General features: G+C 39.2%; 1 protein-coding gene across 1 annotated transcript in view; it reads left to right on the top strand.

Annotated features, from left to right (window-relative positions):
- Positions 1 to 2,222: 2,222 nt before the first annotated feature.
- Positions 2,223 to 24,320, top strand: part of OTUD4 (OTU deubiquitinase 4) — a 42,045-nt gene continuing 19,947 nt past the window's right edge. Inside the window, exons 1-10 of the mRNA XM_058550136.1 lie at positions 2,223 to 2,586; positions 6,824 to 6,907; positions 9,664 to 9,714; positions 15,208 to 15,254; positions 16,150 to 16,222; positions 18,213 to 18,294; positions 20,195 to 20,327; positions 22,871 to 22,928; positions 23,136 to 23,253; positions 23,345 to 23,409. Of these exons, the coding sequence (XP_058406119.1) occupies positions 2,428 to 2,586; positions 6,824 to 6,907; positions 9,664 to 9,714; positions 15,208 to 15,254; positions 16,150 to 16,222; positions 18,213 to 18,294; positions 20,195 to 20,327; positions 22,871 to 22,928; positions 23,136 to 23,253; positions 23,345 to 23,409 (870 nt within the window). The 5' untranslated portion in view covers positions 2,223 to 2,427. The remainder of the gene's footprint in view (positions 2,587 to 6,823; positions 6,908 to 9,663; positions 9,715 to 15,207; positions 15,255 to 16,149; positions 16,223 to 18,212; positions 18,295 to 20,194; positions 20,328 to 22,870; positions 22,929 to 23,135; positions 23,254 to 23,344; positions 23,410 to 24,320) is intronic.

Genomic DNA, 24,320 nt, shown 5'->3' with positions numbered 1-24,320 from the left:
CCTGAAACACTATTAGCTACCCAAAATGAAATTATTGTGCATATAAAAGTTAGCAAAACTTTTTATTTGAATGACTTTTTAAAGAATTAAAGCAATATAATCATGAACATTTCAATTACAAAACAATGGTTGATAAATTTTCAAATGTGAAGTCCCTGGAAATATAAGTTTCTAATACATCCTCAAGATATTCAGCGATGCAATCTTAGCATGATATATACAATAGATTTCCCTTACATACATATAGAATATGAGGTTAGCTTCAGAAATTCTTAATGAAGGAATATTAAAATAAATGTCAGGAAAGGCATGGTCTTCTTTCGGCGTATCAGAAAGTCTGTTGCTTATAAAATTAATACTATAGAATCTACTCATTTTAGGAAGTCAATATTTAAGCTCTACGGTTTAGATATTACTGTACTTTTAATTCCTCTGTAAGTTTAAAAGGCAAACCATGTTTAAAAAAAAGGCGAACCATACTGTACCTAGTGGCAATACTCGGTAATCCTTTTTGAGTGGAATGATAAGTATATGCAATGTAAATATTTTTAAAGAAAGAAAAGAAACAGGTTTGACTTGAAAATAGATTTTCCTAAAAATGATTCCAAAGTGTTTCTCTATCGCGTGCAAAATTTCATATTGGGACAAGAAAATTCATTTAGGTCACAATAACTTTTGTATTCTCTAAAAACAGCACAATTGTCTCGAATCTTTAAACATTAAGAAATCAAATTTAGAAGCACCAAGTGAACACACGAGTCATTAATTGCTTGCACCGAAAGTACTAAAAGCAAATTTCTAAATTAGAGTTTTCAGCAATTTGCGTTGGACTCTCACCATCTGGCATGTCTTGCCCCATTCCAAAGAGTTTATTTGACTACGTATCTAAACCTACAATAACCCTCCACTTTTCCCTTTTTTTCCCCACCCTCCAATCCCCCATGGCCTCAAGACTGGAGATGTTACGATTAACCACGTATTTAAATAATTAGGACACCGGATGCTGCTGTATTTCAGCAAAATAAAATTCTGTTGTCACAAAAACATGCTGGATAAATTCTGGGTTCTAAGGCATAACTTGTCATCCAGCTTCTAAGGGTGGGAAGTGCAGCTGGAAGCCTCGAGCACTGCTGGAACCCATGGCAAATCCAGCACGTTATCAAGCAATTACAAGATGAATTTTTTAAGAAAAAAAAATCTAACTTTTTCAGACCAGCGACATCTCTTTGTGCTGCGGTGTGAACCACAGCGGCAGGGTGAACAAAAATGTCTGTGGCAAAGGCATCATCTTGCCATAGGGCGTGAGCTGTACTTCTATCTAATAGGAATCAGCAGTCCACGGTTGATTTATGGACAGCCTGTGTCGTCCTATGGTGCCAGGTTCCAGGAGCCTTCGCCAATTAGCTCTATTTTCTGCTTAAGCCGTTAAAGCCACCTCCATGGAAACGCCAGAAGAGGCCGGGGGGAGGGGAGCAGACAGGTGCGCCCTCTGTTTGGGAGTACACAAAGGGCCGACCTAGCTGCCGCTGTGGCCCTGGCAACTCCACGCACGCAGCGCGCGCTCATTTCCCGCGGCCCCGCTGCGCAGTGGGTGGCCGGGCGGGCGGGGCGGGACGGCGCGCGAAGGTCGCCGCGCGTCGGCTCGTGGAGACCCTCGGCCCGCTCGCGGACGCGGCGCCCGGGAAGCGCGAAGCCGGCTTCGGGCGGCGACGGCGCCCGCGCTGTAGGGACTTGTAGTCCGCGTGCCTCCGGGCGCCTCCCCCGGGTAGGCCGGCCCGCGTGTCCCCGCCCGCCGCAAGCCGACTTCCTGCCGCTGCCAAAACTACACCTCCCGCCGTCCTCTCTGCTGTCGGGCCGAAAGCGAAAACAAATTCTGGGCTGCGAGGGTGCTGTCCTCCGCCGGGCGCCCCCACCCGCTCCCCGCCCCTCCGGCGCCCTCCTGCGAGGTGGGGAAACGAAAGGCCGCGGCTTTCTCTTTTGGCTTCCTCGGCTCCCAGTGTGGGGAGCGCGCGGGGGACGCAGGCCTCGCTTCACCTCAGCCGGCCCCGCGCGCGGCGGGTGGAGGTTTCCTCGCCTCCCCCTCGTCAGGACGAGGAAACTTGTGGGGGCGGAGACCCCCGGCCCAGTTCCTGAGCCGGGCGGCGAGGCCACGGGGAAGTGACTGCTCACGCTCGGGTTTTCTTTAATTTTCCCCCCGTCCCCCTGGGCGCGTGGTCCCCCGGGCGGCGGCCGCGTGCGCGCAGCCATGCATTAGGCAGGGCTCCCCTATGCGCGCGGAGAGCGCGGACCGCCGGGCCGCTGCCGCCGCCTGCCGCCGCCCGCGGAGCCCGAGCCGCCGCCCGTCCTAGGCCGGGGCGTCGAGGAGCCGGCGGCGCGGCCATGTGGGGCTAGCCCGCGCCGCGCCTGGCCTGCAGCGGAACCGGCAACATGGAGGCGGCCGTCGGCGCCCCCGACGGCGGGGACCAGGGCGGCGCGGGGCCCCGCGAGGACGCGACGCCTATGGATGCCTATCTGCGGAAGCTCGGCTTGTATCGGAAACTGGTCGCCAAGGACGGGTCGTGCCTGTTCCGGGCCGTGGCGGAGCAGGTAATGGGACGAAGGGCGGGGATGGCGGGCGGCGGGGCTGGGTGGGAGAGCGGCCGGCGGCGGGCAGCTGTCCGGGCCGCCCACGGCTGGGGCTGCGCGTGGCCCCGCTGTCGTCACAGCGGCCCATTGTCACGCCGGAACGGGACACTGCCCTGGGTCTGGAAGCTGTAAATCGAAACTTACAAACCCGTAAATTAACTGGGTGTCGTTCCTCCTGGTGAAGAGGTAACGAGTTGAGGGTAACCTGTGAGGCCTGCTGAGAGCGTGGACAGTTGATGGATTGCTGGGGACTTGGCAAGATGATCCTTTACCGTTCTGTTCCGCGTTCACCTTCTCTTCGTTTTATAAGCACAGCGTTCGTACCAGTCCACCAAATGTTTACTAGAGGAGGTGGTGCACCAGCCTTTACCCGGAGAACATTCTTTTTTTCTGTTCCTGGACTTTGGAATGTGGGGTAGTCAAGCCCGCCGATGTCCGCTTGAATCAAGAGGGGAAAAATGTGCAGTTTGGGAAAGCCAGCCTTTTAAAAATATAGAATGTTTTAAAGAATTATCTTTGAGTAGCTTCCACACTTTATTATGCTCTGCAAGGCAGTGTAGGTATACTAAAAAATAATTTACTTTTTAAGAAACTCATGTTTTGGTGTTGGTAGTGGGAAGGGTATGACTGGGAGTTCTCTGGGCCCTTTTTGACCTTTTTTTCCCTGTTAATGGTCGAAATCGCTTTCTAACACAATTGTTTAGGAAGGTGTTTCTGATTTTTTTGGTAAGAGAGCTTATTCCGTGTTATAATACTGTGTGGTTGGTAGGTATACAGTCACCAAAACGCATCCTATGTTGAAAAATAGTTGCTGAAATAGTTGGATAAAAGTTTCACATTACTGCGCTGGTGTGTATTTCATACCTTTCACAGTTTGCTTTCCTTTTGGCCTAAGATCCACTCCTCCCCTCTCCTCTCCTTCCCTCCCGTGGAGTTTTTATGTTTCTGTTTTTCTCACCCTTTTTGAATGTTAAATAGCTTTCAGAATTTCTCTTTGTGAGTAAATGTTTTACTTAACGTCTGCAGCCCAGTCTATTCTCATTTTTTTCAACGTCGAAAGGTTAGCCATTTATTTTCCAAAGGCCCTCGTTTTCACATCAGTACCATAAAATCTTATTTTAAAACAAGAAATTGATTTAGCTGGTAGGAACCTTTGTATTATGTTGCAGGCGTTGTCATTCAGACGTTCTTGGTAAAGCGTCCCAAATCAAGCTCTGTCTTTTTCAGGTTATTAGATTTTTTTCGTAATAGAAATTTAGAATGTTCCAATGTTGCTGTGGGATGAGTTCACACACGGCCACCCCAGTCTTTACTATTAGTAGGTAAACAGTCTGTCCCGTTTGTGAATTTTCCGGATCTCCATCTGTCCTGCTTCCTCTGCCTCAGCCTCCCTGTACTCCAAAGCAGCTCCAGAAGCAGAGGGAAGAGGTGGAAGTGAATTCAACCCCTATTTATACATATTGGAAGCTCTAGCAAAAGTTTGGTGAGGAAGGAGGTAGAAGCAAATAGAAATAAGGCACTTATTTGGAGTTGGATTATCCAGATCCTAGTTTGTATTGAAGCAGAAGGTGTGTCTGATTTCAGTATTATATGCCATAGTTAATTGGCGAACTTGATTATTACAGAAGCATCTCTGTTATCATAGTGGGATCTCTATTTTTAAGTGGAAAGGGGCAAGAGCTAGTTAGACTAACTCACTGCTAGCATTCAGATAACACATTTTATTGTATCTTGTTGTAATGGCATTTAAGTTAGGCAGAAGGGAATATCCTCTCCAATTACGTGATACTGATTTTTAGCGTACTGAGCTTGGAAAGCTTAATACCGTGAATTTTGGGGAAGCTCAAGTCTTCAGTAGACATGGCCTAAGGGTGTAGCCCTCATTTCCAAAGGCAGAGTGTGGGGCGGGGGGAGTAACACCAACCTCAGGCTGCCCTTTAACAATCTACAAATGATTTACCTTTTTGCCAACAATTTCTCCAAAAATATCAAAATGATTTAGCATTTCTAAGAAGGAGTCAGAGTAAGTACTCTAAATGGCAGTCTTCGGATGGGGGTGGTGAGGAGAGAATGAATTAGGAGCAGTCTTTTCCTCCAAATTACTTGATTTAGGTAGGTCCTTCCCTTTTTACGCTTCTGGACTTGGGCCTGCAGGAGACCTGACCTGAATCAGCTCCTGGCCATGGAGCTAAAAATAGGGCGCTCTTAGAGGGCTTGCTAAAGCAGTGTGTCTCAGCCTTTCCCAGTGTTTATCACTATCTTGTCCCAAGCAAAGATTGGAAAGCCTCCTATTTCTAGCTTATTTTCATTTACATAACAATTTGCAGAGATGCTTGTCATACCATTTGAATTCTTCCCTGAGTATCCTTGAAATTGCACTGTATTATACTTTTTAAACAGTATTATACTTTTAAACAGTCATTTAACCTTCTCTTGCAGTGCATCAATTTGTAAAACACCAGCACCCTACATCTTATGGAAGTTGCTGGGGGTTTTGCTTCTAACAGGTTTGGGTTTCATGTGCTAATAAAATCTTTGTTAAAAGAGGAGGAAAAACAGATATACCTGCCATTGTTTTTGATGGAAAATAAGCTTTATTCACTTATGTCTGCCACCTGTTGCTAGGTAAATGGCTTTAAGACTAGCTTCACTTTGCTAACAGCAGGAAAGCCCTATCAGATGACACTGTGGTTTACTCAAACTAATAATACCGTGATTCATAATAGTGTCTAACATAGCTTCTGTGAAAGAAGTGTTGCTAAATGTCCTTTGTTGATTTGGCAAATTGTGGGGTGGTTATTTTTACATATGGACAGTCCTTCTAGTGCTGAAAGCTTAGAATATGTGAGGAGGCTTTTTAATAGTTCCCAAGACAGCAACGTAGGTACACTCAGTTAAGCTGAAAACCAACTAGTATACTGAAAACAAACTCATTGCTGACCTCAGCTAGTGCGTCTTCAGTGTATCTCAATGTAAAGGGACATACTAGCTCCCAGACAGTTGTGCCTCTGGTTCTAGGGGTATAAATGAGCCTTGGTTGTCATCCAAAGAGACCGGAAAGTATGCGTCAAGTGTGCAGCTGGAGCCTCGCTTTTCCTGAATTCTCTGCTCACCCTGAACATGAGGGAGAATCACTCTATTGGAGCTTTAACTCTTAAAGCTACTTTATATTAATAAAAATTCTCAAGAGGCCTTGATAGTAGTTTGAGGTGCAGTATTTTAAATGTGTCAGGTTTTTTTCCTGCCACCATAACCCTTTTGGGTACCAGGAACACCTTCATTTGAGACACTTAGTAATAGAAAATAATTTTAATCTCCTTTTTTAAGCATGGTAGTTAAAATACTGGATGCTAGCCAAAGGGTTCCTAAGCATTTGATATTAGTTTGTTTCAAATCAAAGCTTTAGAATTTTAGTAAGAGACAAAAATGCCAATAAGTTATCCTTTTGTGGAACTAGTTGTTTAACAAGAATGTAAAGGCCACAAAGTGAGGATTTGCATCATCTTGGTAGTGTGGCTTATTTCAGGTGGTGCTTTTTGATTTGGGGCATAAGAACAAGTTTCAAGGCTATTGGGATGACAACACACAGCAGCATGTTTGCATCCTGTCTGCTGCCCACTGGGTGTTCTTTCAAGAGTCAGGTAAGCCTGACAGCTAAGGATATAAGAATGAGTGCCTTAATTTTTCTGACACTTCGGTGGACCTTTTTCTACATAAGGCAAGTAACTCAAAATTATTGGGAAAAAGAAGTCTATCTTTTTCAGGCTTAAAGCCTCAAGGGGGATTCCTGCTGAAGTTGCCTATTTGTTCTCTTTTCCAACAAGCATAGGATGAAGCTAAGCACTGCGGAGCAGGGATTTTGTTAGCCTAGCTTTGTGAGAGCAAGGTTACAGTAGAGGGCTGGCCAGGAGAGGAGTGTCTTAAGTTTACAAAGGAGTGATTCCAGTGATCTGAAGGAGAAATGGTAATAAGCTGTTTAAGCTTAAGAAGTACTACTGTTTATATATGTCATGTCATCTCTGTGATTAGAGGAAGAGGTGGGAATGAATAAAGATCTAGAAATTATAGAAAGGGAAATGGAGGGAGACTGACGACTATTGGTTACGAGGTTATTTTGGGTGTGAAAGGCGGTACTCGGTTGCCACTTAAATCCTCTTAACACAATGCTTATTAATAGTGTGTTGCTTTTCCTTTTCAGGTCTTGCACTCTCAGTCCCGCCATGTTGAAGTCAGAATGGCCTGTATTCACTATCTTCGAGAGAATAGAGAGAAATTTGAAGCGGTAATTTGTAATTTTAAACACGTAATGGTGTCTTGACTTCCATTTACATTTCAGCCTTTAGAAGTGGTCTAGTGGGATTTTACAGGCTGGATCTTCATGTGAGTTATGAAAATAACCTTTATAAAAAAGAATTGCTTTATTGAATTTATTGTGATATTTTTTAGGCCATTTTGTGGAATTCATTTATTCAGACGTTTAGAAAGCTATGGCAGAAAAGACACTGAGCTGTGGAAGATGGAAAGATGACTTGGGCAGGATCCTTGCATATTAAGAGTGACATGGAATTAGGTGTTGTGGTTAATAGAGTTTTCTATGATTGGTAACCCCCTATGAATTTAAGAAATTTCAGACTTGGAGTATAAGAAATATGCTGAGCATAGCTAATACTGAGCCTTTAATTTTATCACAAGGGCTTTATAGATTTTTAATTTTCAGGGTTCGTCACTGTGATGATATGAATCACATTATCAGAACACTAATTATGTAGATAACAATTAATAGTAAATAGAATATTGTATAACAATTCACTGTAATTTTCTCAGTAGTATGTAGTAGGCTGTGCAATAAGATGCCACAGTGACCTGTTTTCATTTTACATTGAAAACCTTATAGGATTTACTAGTTATTGGTTGTGTGACCTAGAATTATGTCATCTGACAACTTTCAGTGGTATTTTTCCCTGTTGACTGCCAAAAGAACATTGACACTTGGCAAATAACTCAATTTTAAGACTTACTAGGTAAATAGTTCTTAGTTTGGATGTGCTCTTGGGTTGGGGTTCGGTATTCAAGCAAAATATTACTATTGGTGACATTTTTCTGGGTGCCATGTTATAAGATGGACAGTAATATATTCCAGGAAGGAGAGTAACCTGCTTGATCAGATTTGAAAACTCGTCTTACCAAAAAGAAACTGGTAATGTGAAGGCTAGGTAAGAGAGTATTAGGGTGTGGCGGTGAAGAGGGGAGGAAGTGGAGTGGTCTTTTAAGTATTTGAAGACATTGCAAGTGAATTAATCATTATTATTGGCCCCAGAGGGTAAAACCCTGTTGACAGTAATGGAAATTGCTCACATTGATTGAGTGCTTACTGTGTGCCAGGCATTGTTTGAAGTGCTTTGCATATATTTATTTAGCCTTTAGTCTTATGAGGTATCAAAGGTTGAAAGTTCGAATGGGGAAAGTTTCGCTTTCCTTATAATAAGTACCTTCTAACAGTTTCTACTGGCTAGAATTGGGAAAGACTGTCACGGGAAGAGTGAGTGTGCCTTGTTAGGACGATGTTTAGTCGGGGCCTAGATAGATACTTTCTTATTTGAAAGGAAAACCTCAGATTGCATGCGGGCTGTGTCAGAACACTACTTAGGTCTTTTCCAACTTTAAATGGTTCTCTGGGTTGTTTTTTTTTTTAAATCTATAAATAATCACCTAATATAGAACGGTAGCCTCTGATAGGTGGGATATTTAAAATATGTGGCTATTTTCTTATAAGTAAGTATTATATGTGTTGAAACTTAAGATACTCTTTGGAAATTTGACAGTATACAATCTATAAAAGAATCAATCTCAATCTTAAAAAAAAAAATGCATGGGCGTTTAAAAGATTTTTATGGACTGGGTAGTGTACTTTAATGTTTTTAAGTGTATCACTTTGCTAAATTAACGAATTGTAATTTAAATAAAATTGAATTTGGTGTTTCAGACGAATGTCTTTCAGAGCTTTCTCAATTAAATTAGTGCAGTCACTGTGAGGAAAAAAACGTTATCACGTAGCTTGAATAAACTCAATTTTATTTTTATTTATTTATCAATTTTTTTGGTAGGAAGATTGGCTCTGAGCTAACATCCATTGCCAATCTTCCTCTTTTTGCTGAGGAAGATTAGCCCTGAGTCAAAATCTGTGCCCATCCTTCTCTATTTTATATATGGGACACCGTCACAGCATGGCCTGACAAGTGGTGCATAGGTCCCAGCCCTGGATCCAAACCCATGAACCCCGGGCCACTGAAGTGGAATGTGAACTTAACCACTAAGCCACTGGGCCGGCCCCAAACTCAATTTTATTTTTATGTTAAAGTAACAGTGAAGCAAGCTGTATTAAAAATCTTGTTGATTCTTCAAAATAGCTGTAGCATTATTGGTTCTCATCTCTGTTTTTAGTATAACTGACCTAAGAGACAGGGGATATTCATATCTGTATTAGTAAACTCATATTTCTCAGCTAGTGTATCTGTCTTTGCTTAATTCTCTTCTATGCATTGGTCGTTACCAAGTTAATCTTAAAGTGCTGCTTTTATCATGTACTTTTTCTGTTCATAATGTCACCTGCAGTAACCTTGAATTGCCTCCTCCTTCAGTTGAAAGTCCTACCTGGACTCGAGGTCCCTCATAAACAGGTGTCCACCTGAGTTCGCACCTCTCTCACTGCTCTCCCCACCAACTTGCCCTGTTCCTGCTGGCCAGGTTGAGCCTGTCTTCCCACCACAGTGCCCTCGCTGCCTCACCCCACATTGTCCCTATGCCCATCCAGATTCTGTCTAGGAAGCGTTTTCTGAAGGTGTTTCCTTCTTTAAATTCTTTTGTATGTTTATGATTTTTACTTAATGATTTGTATATATTTTTATATTTAGATTTTATATATGTATACTTTTACTGTTATTAATGTATCCAACGTTTCTGTAAGAGCTCAGTAATTCACAGTGAAGAGGTTAACTGTTGTTTTGATGTATTCCTAATAGACTTTTTTTTTTTTTGCAGTTTATAGAAGGGTCATTTGAAGAGTATTTAAAACGTTTGGAAAATCCACAGGTATGCAATAATCTTCTAATTTCTGTTTTTTACATATTCAAATAATGTATTCAAAATTCATTAAAATGTAAGGTTAATATTACAGTGTATGGAGGGGTTACAGTGAGTTACTGTTTCCTTATAAACATTTCTTAGGTGCACATTTTATGCAGCATTTAATTGGAAGACAGTTGGAGCTGTGTACTGTGCACTGGAGATGTTGCCTCACTAAGGACAGAGTTGTGCTATCTTTTTCTTTGTCATAATGGCATGTGAATGTAGCATAGAAGACCTGAAATGACACTGGTGGTGGTTTTCGGGATGCTGTGTTGATATGTGTATAGGGCTTGCTGGACAGGGCAAGATTTGATTGCTTCCTTAGGCAGCTGAGAAGACAGGTTCATTTTGGAGGTTCCATTTCCCATGATCAACTTGAGAAGGAGGAAGAGACTTGAGAGTAAAAGGGCAGCATGTCCCCACCAAGTCCCCCTGCCACACTTTCTCAGTCGTGTAGAAGTTTAAAAGAATTTTCTATCTTTTTTTCCTGTTTAAAACTAATATTCTCCCTGTAAAAACACAGGTATGAAATGCCATGTAGGATGCTATGTAGAATGTTCCATCATCCCCAGAGGTAATCACTGTTAAGTGTAAAATGACATGACCAAAGGAAGAAGCTAAGAAGAGGAGTCAGGTAGGGAGGAAGGGGAATAATAACATAGGAATAGGGTGTTTGATCAACAGTTGGTGTCTCCATTTGATTCCCTAACACTAATTTGAGTGCTTGTTGTGGGCCAGGAATTGCTAGGCACCCTGGGGATGCAGAGGTAACTGGGATTTGGATACTGTTCTCAGGAGTTTCCCTGTATTAGGGAAGAATATCTAACACAAGTGAGAAAGTGCGTGTGTCATAAGAATGTAGGCATTCAGAGTTTTATTTCTAGCCGGGTAGGCAAAGCAAGAGTTGAAGAGTGAGTTGGCATTTAAAGTCTGAATAGATTCTGAATAAGAAATGCCTGGGGTGAAGGGCATTTCCAGGTAGTGAAAATTGTGAGCAAGGTAGATTCAGAAGGCAGTTCAGATAGTGTGGAGCATGGAGCATGCGAAGGTAGGAGGTCGTGAGAAATAAGTCAGAGGGCAGGTTGTGGGCCAGATCATGGGAGAGCCTTCCATGCTGGGCTCAGTAGTTTTGAGCTTATGCTTTAGGCCTGCATTTCTCAGAGTGTGAGCTACAGAGCAGCTGCATCAGAAGCACCTGAGGTGGCTGTAAAATGCAGATTCCCTGGCCTCTATTCCAGACCTGAGTCAAAGTCTCTGTGCCTGGGGCCTGGGAATCTGGCATTGGGAAGCCTTTCCAGTTTTCTGAGGCAGGAAGTGAGTATGTTTTGTTCACTGCTGTGAACTGAGAATAGTGCCTGGCATTTTTGTTGACAGTCTGAATGGATGGATGGAAGAATATTGTGTAAGAATGGTTTGGAGGTGGATGAGACTAGAGGCAGGAAGACCAATTGCAGTGGTTTTAAAAAAAAATTGTTTAATGCATGGAAAATATGCACACTATTTATTAAGTATAAAAAAAGGAATAGTATAGTATTACTCCAGTTTTGGAGACAGATACCCTCTGATGAAGGCCTTTTCTCTAACTCCACCCTGAGTATATTTTTATTTCAGTGATTTCGAAACTGAGTTTTGCCTGCATATGATGGTCACAAATTCATTTTCCTGAAGATTATGTTTTTTCTTTCAGTTTATAAGCCTCTTTGAAGGCAAGGATTGTATATTTTATTGCTTTTGGAATTCCCATTGGTACCTTTCAATTTGGGGTGCCTAATTGATGATCAATTTGTGTGTGTTGAATGAATGTTAAATCCATATTGCATTATATGTAACAGGAACGATAAACACCAGAATGTTAACAGTTATCTCTAGGCAGTAATATTACTGCTGATTTTTACTTCTTTTATAGAAAATAAAGGAAATGACAAAAACCATTTATTTTTTAATCAGAAAAAACCCCACAGTGTTATTTTGTAGTAATCTTGTGCAGCATTTCAGGCTGTTGGGATATGAGGGTCTGAGAAAGGGCAGACATAATGGGAGTGGAGAGAAGGGGACAGAGGGAGGAAATGAAGTAGTGTGAACTGAACTGAGACTGAGTGGGGAGTCTGCGCGAGAGGAAGGAGGGAGAGTTGCTGTGATTTTTTGAGCACATTGGACAGGTGCCTCCTTCCCAGGGTGCTGGCTGGCCAGACTTTTTATTCTTTTGACACTCCTCTCCCCAGTCTGATCAAACCTTCTGAACAGTTTTGTTCTTCATTATTAGCAACAAAATTTATGTCTTCATTTGTTTCTCTTTCTCTCATATATGGGATGTATGAAATGAAAACAGAAGTATGGTTGATGGATAAATTCCATTGCTTCATCCAGTTCTCAAGAGAAAGCATCTTTATCCTTTTACTTAAAGTATCAGTGGAGCATTTGGAAAAGTGCCTCAAACTTTTTGCAAGAATATATTTTTGTCAGCTTTACTGAGATAAAATTGTCATACAATAAAATTCACCAATTTTAAGTGTATAATTTGATGAGATTTGACAAATGTATACAGTTGTGTAACCACCACCACAAACATCGTGTAGGATGTTTCCATCAATCTAGAAAGTTCCTTATGCCCTGTTGCGCTTAATCTCCTTCCCCCACCCCCTGGCTCTCAGCAACCACTGATCTGCTTCCTAAGTTTTGACTTGTCTAGACTCATATAAATGGAATGATATAGTTTGTATTCTTACGTGTCTGGCTTCTTTCATTTAGCATAATGGAAACACTTTGAGATTCATCCATGTTGTTGTGGGGAGCAGTAGTTCTTTTTTATTGCTGAGTGGTCGTTCATTGTATGGATGTACTGCAATTTGTTTATCCATTTACAGTTGATGGATATTTGGGTTTTTTCCAGTTTTGGGCTGTTATGATTAAAGCTGTTAAGAACATTTGATTATAAGTCTTTGTGTGGACATATGTCTTCTTTTCTCTTGGATTAATACCTAGGAGTGGAATTGCTGGGTCATATGGTAAATGTATGTTTAACATAATGAGCAACTGCCAAACTGTTTTCCAAAGTGGCTCTGCCATTTTGCTTTCTCAGCAACATGTGAGAATTCCAATTGCTCTACATCTTCGTCAGCACTCCATACTGTTAGCTTATTAAATTGTAGCTGTTTTAGCGGTTGTGTAGTGATATCATGTGATTTTAACTTGCATTTCTCTAATAATGTTTGAGCATCTTTTCATGTGCTTACTTGCCATCCATATATCTTTTGGTGAAATGTCTGTTCATAGATTTTGCCCGTTTTTTATTATGTTGTTGATTTTATTGAATTATAAGAGTTCTTTATACTGGATATATGTTCTGTATTGGGTATATATTTTGCAAATATTTTCTTCCAATTTGTATCTTGTCTTTTCATTTCCTTTATAGTGTCTTTTGAGGAACAGAGGTTGGTTTTGATGACTATTTAAGAGCATTCAAATTGTGTTTTTGATATAGTATAGTTCATTAGTTAAAACAGATTTTGCAGGAATGCTTTACTTGCACACACAGTAAGAAAGTATATCAAACATCATAAAAAGTGCTGAGTAAATAAAATTATAGCCTTAATAGACAGTGGTAGAACATAGATTTTTGTTTTATAATTTGAAATTGACCCTGGTTAGAGCAGACAAGAAGATAATTATGAAAGCTATTGTTTTCTAAACCAGAGTACAGCAGAATTTCTTCTGCAGATTAAATACTTATAAAATGGTACGTTATTTGAGAGGTAGTATTTTGTTGACACTAGAATAATTTTCCATTTTTCAAAGTGATGTAACACATTTTGCATAAAAGTAGATGTAGCTTGTGTTTGTGATCTAAGCAGACTGGTTTCAGTGAAGGATTTACTCTACGCCAGAGGGTGTCGCTTGTAACAGTTTATGAGAAGCTATGATTGTTAGGCAGACGCCTATTTTAAGAAATCTATTTTACTATATGGCACCCATTTCGTTTTGAAAACCAGAGCCAACTTTTAAGAACTATTAAAATGGGAAGTCTCTGGGGCAAAGATTTTCCTTGTCTGAGATCAAAATATTGTCTAAAATCTTTTTTTTTTTTTGGTGAGGAAGATCAGCCCTGAGCTAACATCTATTGCCCAGTCCTCCTTTTTTGCTGAGGAAGGTTGGCCCTGGGCTAACACCTGTGCCCATCTTCCTCTACTTTTATATGTGGGACGCCTGCCACAGCATGGCTTGATAAGTGGTGCATAGGTCTGTGCCCAGGATCCAAACCTGTGAACCCTGGGCCACCGAAGCAGAGCGCGCAAACTTAACCACTATGCCTCCGGGCTGGCCCCTAAAATCTTTTATCTCAAATTTCTTTTCTTTCAAGGAAAAAGTGGCAGCATTCATTTACCATAGCTCATTATTTTTAGTGACTCTTGGTATTGTGATTACTAATTTCACAAATAGTATAGGAATACATTCTCATGGTAGAAGATTTAATACAGAATGAAGAGTGAAAATCCTTCGTTTTCCCTCCTCTTGAATTCCCTATCTCCACTGTCAGTTTAGAACGTATCCTTCCATTCCTCTTTCTGTGCACATATGCATACATGTTGAACATACCTTTCTGTTTGTTTTACACAATAGGATTATTTTACTATGACATTTTACACTTAATAGTCTGATCCGTTCGTATGGGTATACCTCATTCTTTTTAACAATTGCATGGTATTCCATACATAGTGTAGATGAACCATAAAATATTTATTTCTTACCTATTAGTGGAATCTTGGGGCTTTCTTTAAGAAAATTTTTTTTTAACTGTTACATATAGCTGCAGTGAACATCCTTGTTTATATACACTTTTGTGGACATATGAAATATTTCTTTAGGATAGGTTTATAGAAGTTGAATTGCTGGATCAAAAAGTATGGATATTTTAAATTTTGGTATATACTGGCCATTTCCTTCTAAAAGACTTAAAGTGATTCCTTTAGGACTGTTAGAATTTCTGCCTTATTTCAAAACAATTGCTGGGACACTGCTCTCTTTGTACCTTCAATCTCCCTGAAGATAAGAGACCTTCTGCCCTTTTTTATCCTTTCTGATTCCTGAGTTCTGCTTCTGTTGAACGTCTCATTTTCTGGGCACATACCATGTGCCAGGTTCTGTCTTAGGTTGGAGGACAGAGCCCTCGCCTTCAACCGGTTGTCAGGTTAGAGATACACCTCCATGGTCTTGGCACAGCAATAGGAGCTGTCATTCCACATTGTTACTAAGGATTTTTGCAAGAGAGATTTGGGCAGCTTTTTAGTGTCTATAGCCTGTTTTATATAAATGTTTTTATAGTTTTCACAATACTAATAGTATTGAGCTTTTCTGGCTCATTAGGTATATTGTATAAAGCTATGTATTAAGGTATTGTATAGAGGTATATTGTAAGAAGTATGAGAGACTGATGTGCCAACTGTTTTTTCTTCAATACAGGAATGGGTTGGACAAGTGGAAATAAGTGCCCTTTCTCTTATGTACAGGTAAACACAGTAATAACATAAGGAAACAAAAATAAAGTCAGTGGGAAATTGATATATTCCATTATACTAAAATTGTTAAAATAGCAAAGCAATTTTATGCCTTGGTTGTGATGCATCTTTTCTAAGGTTTTGTGTTTTTAAATGCATAATTTAGAATTTGCCATTTAGGTATGTCAACGGTTAGAAATTTTAATTCTCAAAATATTTTTGGAAAGGAATACAGAAGTTTTCCCAGGCCTATAAACTATATCACTGGGGGCCGGCCCCATGGCTTAGCGGTTAAGTGCGCGCATTCTGCTGCTGGCGGCCTGGGTTCGGATCCCGGGCGTGCACCCACGCACCGCTTCTCCGGCCATGCTGAGGCGTGTCCCACATACAGCAACTAGAAGGACATACAGCTATGACATACAACTATCTACTGCGGCTTTGGGGGAAAAAATAAATAAAAATTATTAAACTATATCACTTATCAACCTTGTAGAGAAATGATTACCTACTTTCTCAGGGCCGGTAGCGTTGAATGGCCACTAGAAGAGGCAAAATACCATGTTATCAGTTTTACTACTTTTGCCCAGTAGAGGAGAAGGTGGATGCTTTATTTTTTCTTTTTAAAATGTAAATAAATTTCATCTCCACAATTTCTGCGCTTTGAGGGTTCCTTTTAGAATTTATATCTGAAGTTATATTTGAAATTTTATTTTTTTAAAAAGATACTTTTAGATAAGTATTTTACAACTTAGTTGTTCCCTTACTATCTTTTGTTTACTGCTCTATCTCCAGTGCCTAGAACATTGCTTGGCATGTATTAGACTCTTAATGAATGAATTAATGAACTATTAAATCTCAATTCATGAAATATATTCCATCAGAAGTAATTTCTAAACATTATTTTCAGGAAAGATTTTGTAATTTATCGAGAACCAAATGTTTCTCCTTCTCAAGTAACTGAAAATAATTTTCCTGAAAAGGTAAGAATTTTTCTAAGTGTTTCTAAAGGATTTAAGTAAAAGAACCACTCAGTTGCCACTTTGACCTCCTGAGCTATAATTTTTAAGTGACTTTTGAAATAAATTTCTGAATGAAGTTTATGATACTGATTTAAGTTCCTGTTAATTGTCGAGTCATACTACTTTATATTTGTTTTTCCCCACACATCATTGTGTTGACCCTTATGACATTTCACTAGAGGAAAAAAAATTGAGATATTAGTGTATATAATTAAAAAAATTTTTTTTGAGGTCACATTGGTTTATAATATGGTGTAAATTTCAGGTGTACATCATTTCAGCTTCTGTATAGACTGCATTGTGTTCACCACCAAAAGTCTTGTTTCCATCTGTCACCATATGTATGTGCCCCTTTACGCCTTTCACCCTCCCCTACCCCCTTTCCCCTCTGGTAACCACCAGTCTGTTCTCTGTATCTATGTGTGTGTTTGTTTATCTTCCACATATGGTATTTGTCTTTCTCTGACTTATTTCGCTTAGCATAATACCCTCAAGGTCCATCCATGTTGTCACAAAAGGCACAATTTGGTTTGTTTTTATGGCTGAGTAGTATTCCATTGTATATATATGCCACATCCTCTTTATCCATTTGTCTGTTGATGGGCGCTTGGGTTGCTTCCAAGTCTTGGCTGTTGTGAATAAGGCTGCAGTAAACATAGGGGTGCATATATATTTTCAAATTAGTGTTTTCATGTTCTTTGGATAAATACCCAGAAGTGGAATAGCTGGATCCTATGGTATTTCTATTTTTAATTTTTTGAGGAATCTCCATACTGTTTTCCATAGTGGCTGCACCAGTTTGCATTCCCACTAGCAGTGTATGAGGGTTCCCTTTTCTCCACATCCTCTCCAACACTTGTTATTTCTTGTCTTGTTAATTATAGCCGTTCTGACAGGCATAAGGTGCTTTCTCATTGTAGTTTTGATTTACATTTCCCTAATGATTAGTGATATTGAACATCTTTTCATGTGCTTATTGGCGATCCGTATATCTTCTTTGGAAAAATGTCTGTTCATATCCTCTGCCCATTTTTTGATTGGGTTGTTTGTTTTTTTGTTGTTGAGTTGTATGAGTTCTTTATATATTTTGGAAATAACAAATATGATTAACTAGACTACTACTGTTGTGTGTCACTATAAACATTCAATAGTAAAATAACTTGTGAAAATAGGTTCTGCCAGTGCATCCACAAATACTTTGGTAATTTCCCATTATAAAGATAATTTACTGGCTAAGGTGTTATCTAGTCACAAAGCAGAAACAACTGAAAAATTATGTGAAGCCTGGAAAGAAAAAAAAAAAGTGGTCCATTATAAGAGAACTTTGTTTTAATTAGCTGTTTTGGAATCATCCAGGCCAAGTTGAAGTATCTTGTCACCATGCTAATGGTGGTAAGGGGGAGGGGAATTGAGTGAAACACTACGTTTATAAAGACTTGGGGGTTTCCAAGGTGCTTGGCTCTGAATCTGGCCTTTTCAATACAGTTTTTGGAATAGGATATAATCCAAACAAAATCAGTGTGTATGTCTCTTTGCATAAGTAATTGGCTATTTAGAAAGTACTTAAAATTGTAAAGAAGCAGAAGAAATTTACTTTTGATTCTCCCTCTTAGAGGTAAGCATCAATAAGGTTTTGGAATATTTTCTTAGTCTTCTAACTCTTGTTCTTTGAATAGTTGAAATCATGTTGTTTTCATATATTGTGTGTGCTTTTTGTGATCCCATAAGCATTTCTCCAAGTCATTAAGAACTTTCTGATTTAATGTCTGTGTAACATTTCAGCATATGGATGTACCGTGGTTGACCACATTGGAGTGTTAGGTTGTCTCTAAAATATTCACTTTCTATTTGGGAATTATTTACTAGTAATTCAGAGATATTGGAGGTATAAGTTGCTATGTAAATGTCATATATGAAGGGCTAAAAGGTGTCTTTTATTTTTCCTTTTCAGGTATTACTGTGTTTTTCAAATGGAAATCATTATGATATTGTCTATCCCATAAAGTATAAAGAGAGCTCTGCTGTGTGTCAGTGTAAGTATCACCCTTGTCTTTGTATAGGAACTTATAGTCCCAAGCTATACAGTCTAAATGCAAACAAATCAGGGCAAATATACTCTGTTTTGTTGTATAAAAAGATTTCTAAGAACCTTAGCTTCCCAAAAATATTAGTACTGTAATAAAGACTTGTTTCAACATAAAAAAGAGTTAGCTACTAGAGTTTGACTTGTAAATACAAAGTTATTTCTTTCCTGCAGTAATTGATTTTAATAATAAGGATTTGTATGTGTTTTTAAAGCTGTTAGTGTATAGCCTGAAAATCTAAATGAGCAAATCAAGCATTTGATTGTATTGGGCTCTAGAGCAGGGTTTCTTAGCCTTGGCACTATTTGACAGTTTGGGCCAGATAATTCTTTGTTGTGGAGGCTGTTCTGTGCATTATAGGATGTTTGGTAGGATCCCTGGCATCTACACAGTAGATGACAGTAGCTTTCTCTCTCCCATTGTGGCAACCAAAAATGTCTCCAGATCTTGTCAAATATTTCCTGGGTGGATAAAATACCCCGTTCCTTCCCAGCTGAGAACTACTGCTCTAGTAGTTGCTTCCTACCTTCCAGCCTTCAAATCCTTCATCATCTGTTCTGACAAAGGGCACACCATTCATACAAAGCAGCAGTGCTGGGCATGTAACAACTTTTCCCCCTGTTCTTAAGCTAGTGGTGACCAGGAAAGATATATGTGTAATGCAAATTTTTTTAAATTGATTGATCTATTTTGAGACAGGAAAGTCTAGCTGTCGGTGTCCTGGGCTATGTCCTCTTCCTCTCCCAGCTAGTCGAAATCTGGACACTTCAGTTCATGGAGGCTACCTTTCCTGTACTTTCTCAGTGCCTGTGGTTTGGATGATACCAGGGTTGGAAGAAAGGTGGTTGGTGAGAAGGAGATCTCTTTGGGGACTCATTTAGAGGGTGGGCACCCATTGTTGATGAATTCTTAGTGTACTTGTTTTCATAAAGATTACTGTAATAAAACCAAGTGAGAGTCCTAAACTCCATTTGGTAATATATATTTCCATGTTTTTTTTTTGTGTGTGTGTGAGGAAGATGATCCCTCAGCTAACATCCATTGCCAATCCTCTTTTTACTGAGGAAGACTAGCCCTGAGCTAACATCCATGCCTGTCCTCCTCTACTTTGCATATGGGATGCCACCACAGCGTGGCTTGAGGAGCGGTGCGCAGGTCCACACCTAGGATTCGAACCCGTGAACCCTGGGCCGCTGAAGCAGAGCGTGCGAACTTAACCACTGTGTCCCCAGGCTGGCCCCGGAGTCTTTTTTTTTTTTAAGCAACAAAGTTCTCCAAATATACTTCTTTCCTTCAGTAGCTGCTAAGAATACGTTTTATAATAGTTTCTTTTTAGTCCCTTATGAAAAGTTATCCTCTTTCTGGCAATCTTAAGTTATCTTCTTTCTAGCAATCTTAACGTTTCTTAATGTTTTCCATCCGTCTCTTAAGGTTGGGCAGGTTGTATGACATCTCTAATTCTCAGTTTTCTCATCTGTACAGTTAGAATAATAATACTTCACTCTGCTGGGGTTAAATATGAAGATACGTAAAGGCGTAGCACAGTGCGTAGAATGGAGTAATTGCTCAATTTTTATGTTTAGCTTTTACTGTGTCATGCTTGTTTTCACAGTGGTGACACCTTTTTGTGTTTTTGTTAGTTTTAAAAACAGCAGTATCTTATAGAATGATTTTGAACTAATTAACTGCACAGACTAGGTAGCTTTCTGATTAAATTGTGTTATTGACCATAAGATGTTGCGGGTGTCTAGTTAGGATGTTAGAAGTCTCGGCAATGGATAATCTCAATTTTATGTTAGAACGTAAAATTAGTTAATGTTGCATGACATCTCTCTCTTGTTAATTGCAGCTCTCCTTTATGAATTGCTGTATGAGAAGGTATTTAAAACCGATGTTAGTAAAATCTTGATGGGACTAGACACCTCCGAAGTAGCTGATGAAAACAACAGTGAAATATCAGATTCAGAGGATGATAGTTGCAAGTAAGAATAAATTTTCCTAAAATCTCTTTATAGTGCTTTATAAAGAAACAGTTCAATAAATGTTTCTGCATAGAGTTGCCTCACATATTGAGACATTATGGTATTCCTAAAATAAGCAATCTGCAGTGGAAGTTTCTCTTTCCCTGCCACTAATGTTACCTAATTTTGATTACAGGACTGTTTCTTTTGTAAGTGGATGTTTTGGTTGATAAGAATCTATTTCTATGTAATCTAAATGGGTATCCATAGAACAGATTTGGTCTTACCTGTATGTGTGTGTATTGTAAAATTTTAAGGTTACCCTGTCAATTATTTACATATCCAGTGATGAAAAAATGGCCATTTTGATTTCCTTGACTTTCTTTTATTGTTCTTTCTTAGATAATGCCTCCTCTTTTTCTTTTTACATAATAAAAATCCCCAGTTGCCATTTAAGTATGTGAACAGCTCTGGATAATGCCACTGTTTAGGTTGGGAATAAACGCCTTTTAACCTAGAGTCTCTGAGGCTTATTTTTCTTTTCCATACAGGCTGTATAGGGTAGTTTAGGTTAGAGGTTAAGTATAACTTTAACCTTAATGTGTAGGTTGGGAGCTTGGGCTGTGGACATCCAAACCTGGTTTTGATCCTGGCTTTCTGCCCACTAACTAGACTTGGGGCAAGTTACTTAAATTCACTAAGAAGCCTCAATTCTGTAGGCTATAAACTGAGGATGTATTAGTATTTCTTCGAAGGGGAGAATTTGTAAGAATTAAATGAGATAACATGTAAAGTGCATAGCCTAGTTCCTAGATGTAGTGTCCAACATATATTAGTTTTTATCAGTAATACTGAGAAGTTTATGTAAGAACCAACCCTATTCCAATCCCAGTGAAGCTAAAAGTATGTTATTTCTCCTGTATGAGAGTATGAAAGTATCCTACTTAGTGTTACATACTGTGAAACTAGAGAAAGGAATGAAATTAAGCCTTAGAATATCTAATTCTTTATTAAATACTTACTATCTCCTTTTATCTATAATTCCAGGCATTTGTTGAATTAAATTTTTCTGATCCTGATTGAAAATTTAATTGACTGCCATTTCTTTATAAGAAAGAAATGAGTCACTTAGGTTAGAATCTGGGTCTGCCATTGTAAATTTAGTCCTAGAATAGACTAATTAACTTTGCACAGTTAGAAATTCTGCTCCATGGTTTTCTCCAGCCACCTGTCTGATTAAGACGTATCGTTGAGCATAGGGGAAGTTGGGACAGAATGACTAGCTTGTTATAACTTATCTCCTGTGATTGGTGTGGGGGGACTTACAGCACATGCCTGGTGGTTGCTGCTGCTGCTGGTAATGATTTTAGCAACAGCTGGGCCTGGGATGGTGGGTCACACGTGCAGTATGGAGAAAAGGCTAATAAGATGGAGAAGTTTACCAGGGAAGGTATGCTCATTGTAATGCTCAGTCTTTCTTCTTATACTGCTCTGTTGTAGCCCTTGGAACATGGAAGCCTTTTAAATTTTTCATTACATTATTAAGATTTCTTTTTACTTGTGTCATCTCTGGCTTAGGGAGGACAAGGCTTCAGTTAGGGAATAGTGCTACGTAATCATGGCAGGATAAATAGGCATAGTGTGGTAATAAGGAGGAAAGACCACTGATGTCACTATAGTCTTGTACCTGGATTCTTTTCACATTCCTGTCGGTCAGTCCTGAAGTACTGGAAATTATGGGTGCTTTTTTAGTCTAGACTCTAGATACTTGGGGTCTTTTAAGTATTGCGGCATTTAAGGGTATAGACTTGGAGAATGTTCTGAAGACTAGAGATTGATTTATTAAGGAGGAATTGTGGGAGAGAAGAGTACAGGTAGCCGCTTACCTCATCTTCCACTTGACCTGCCATCACTGTATTCCAGCATCTTCAGCCTCTTGGCCACTCCAGGGTCTTTGCACTGACGTTCCCCTCTGCCTGGAATACTAAGTAGCCATATGGTTTGCTGTCTCATCACCTTTAATTCTTTATTCAAAAATGTATCTCAGCAGGTTCTTTCCTTATCCCACTTTTTATTGTTTGAGCCTATGTCTCAACACTATCATTTTTTCCTACCTCTTCCCCCACCCCCCATAGCACTTACCAGCATTTAACCTACTGATTATTTAGTTGTATTTCCTCTCACTAGATTGTACATCTTGTTGTAGCGGAATATTTTGTTTAATGGAGCCTCATCTATGCATTGAAAGGAAATTTTTACGTTGAATGTTTTATAAACTCAATTATTCTATCCACCCAGATTTCAGTTTATTTCTGTTTTCTTGATGATTCGGCCAGTAAGAATTAGTGATATAAATCTTTGACTTATATCTTATGTACACACACACACACACATCACACACACACACACTTGCACACTTATACTAACGTATGACCTCTTTGGAATATAGCTTTGACTTTTTGGAATATAACTGACTTGAGATTTTTATATGAGGTTAGAATAAGTTAATTGCATAGAAAGACATTTTTGTACTCCTAATTATGGTTATATTTCTTCCTTTGTAGGATTAAAACTACCACTGCTAATGATGTGAATGGATGTAAAGCTTTGTCAAGTGATGAGGTATTTTTGTATAGTCTTATTTTTTTTTCTTTTTTCTGGTACATTTTCAGTAGAGTCAGGATCACCTACTAGTAAGAAATTTTTTGGCTGATTTCTTAATTTTTGAGGTTTTCTTCTTCATTTGATTTTACTCTTATATATATCTCAAACAAAAATGTTTCAAAAGCATTTCTGTGTTGATCGGACTTTCTGACTTTGTTTGTTTAGCACCCGAAAAACAATGGGAACTCTCCTAGCCTTCCTTTGTCTAGAAAGGTTCTTAAGTCACTCAATCCAGCAGTCTATAGAAATGTGGAATATGAAATTTGGCTGAAGTCTAAACAAGGTGAGTTAAAAAATCTCTGCATTTCCCATAAATTTGATTTGTGGCACTTGAAAATAATGAAGTCAACTTGATATACTGATATTGTTTACAGCTCAGCAGAAACGTGACTATTCCATTGCTGCGGGCTTACAGTATGAAGTTGGAGATAAATGCCAAGTAAGTGATTATACAGAGGAAGAAAAGATTTACCTCAAATTTTACTTATTCTAATAGGAACCAAGAAAACAGCTCAAGTTTGAATGTGTTGTTAATTTGGGATTTCAGAATATATTTTATCATGTTTATGTTTTAATAGTTATAAATACTTAGCTTTTTGACCCATTTGAATACATTACCAAAGTTGCACGTATCTAAAACTATGGCATCCCATCACGTGATCTTTAACAACAGTTCAACCTTTGATATTACTTGCTTCAAAGAAGTAACAATAACATTTTAGATTTTTAGATATTTTCATTACACTTGGCAAATAATTTACTGAAAGTAATTCAAACTTGACATTATAGAGTAATTTGTTTTCTTTATGAAAGTAATCTTGGAATATTTTGATAGATACATAATGTTTTTCTCTTGGATTGAGAAAGGAGAGTGAACAGTAAGGAGAGTGCTGTTTACTTTGAATAAGCTACTGCTCTGGATTTAAGTAGCTGATTGTTAAAGAGGAAAGTTGGATTAGATCAGTGTTTCTTAGTTTGGAGTGATTTGCACCCCCCCATCCTCCATTTAGCAGTGTCAGCAGACATTTTTTTTGTTGTCACAACTGGGAAGGTGCTACTGACATCTAGTGAGTAGAGGCCAGGGATGCTGCCAAACATCCTACAATGCACAGGACACCCCTCTACCCTAGCCCCCACAAAGAATTATATCTGATCCAAATAATGTGGGTAATGCCAATTATCTGGTCCAGTCGTGTCAAGGCTAGAGAAACTGTCAATAAGATAATTTTCAAAGTCCCTTTTCTGTTCTTTGTTTTTGAAAAAATACTACTATTTGCAAAACAAAAACAACCCACATATACAAAAATATTGTTATTTGGAAGATAATTTTCATCAAAAATGGTTTCTATC

This window comes from Diceros bicornis, chromosome 11 (genome assembly GCF_020826845.1).
Source record: "Diceros bicornis minor isolate mBicDic1 chromosome 11, mDicBic1.mat.cur, whole genome shotgun sequence".
Taxonomy (NCBI): Eukaryota; Metazoa; Chordata; class Mammalia; order Perissodactyla; family Rhinocerotidae; genus Diceros; species Diceros bicornis.
This window is presented reverse-complemented; position numbering and strand designations above follow the sequence as displayed.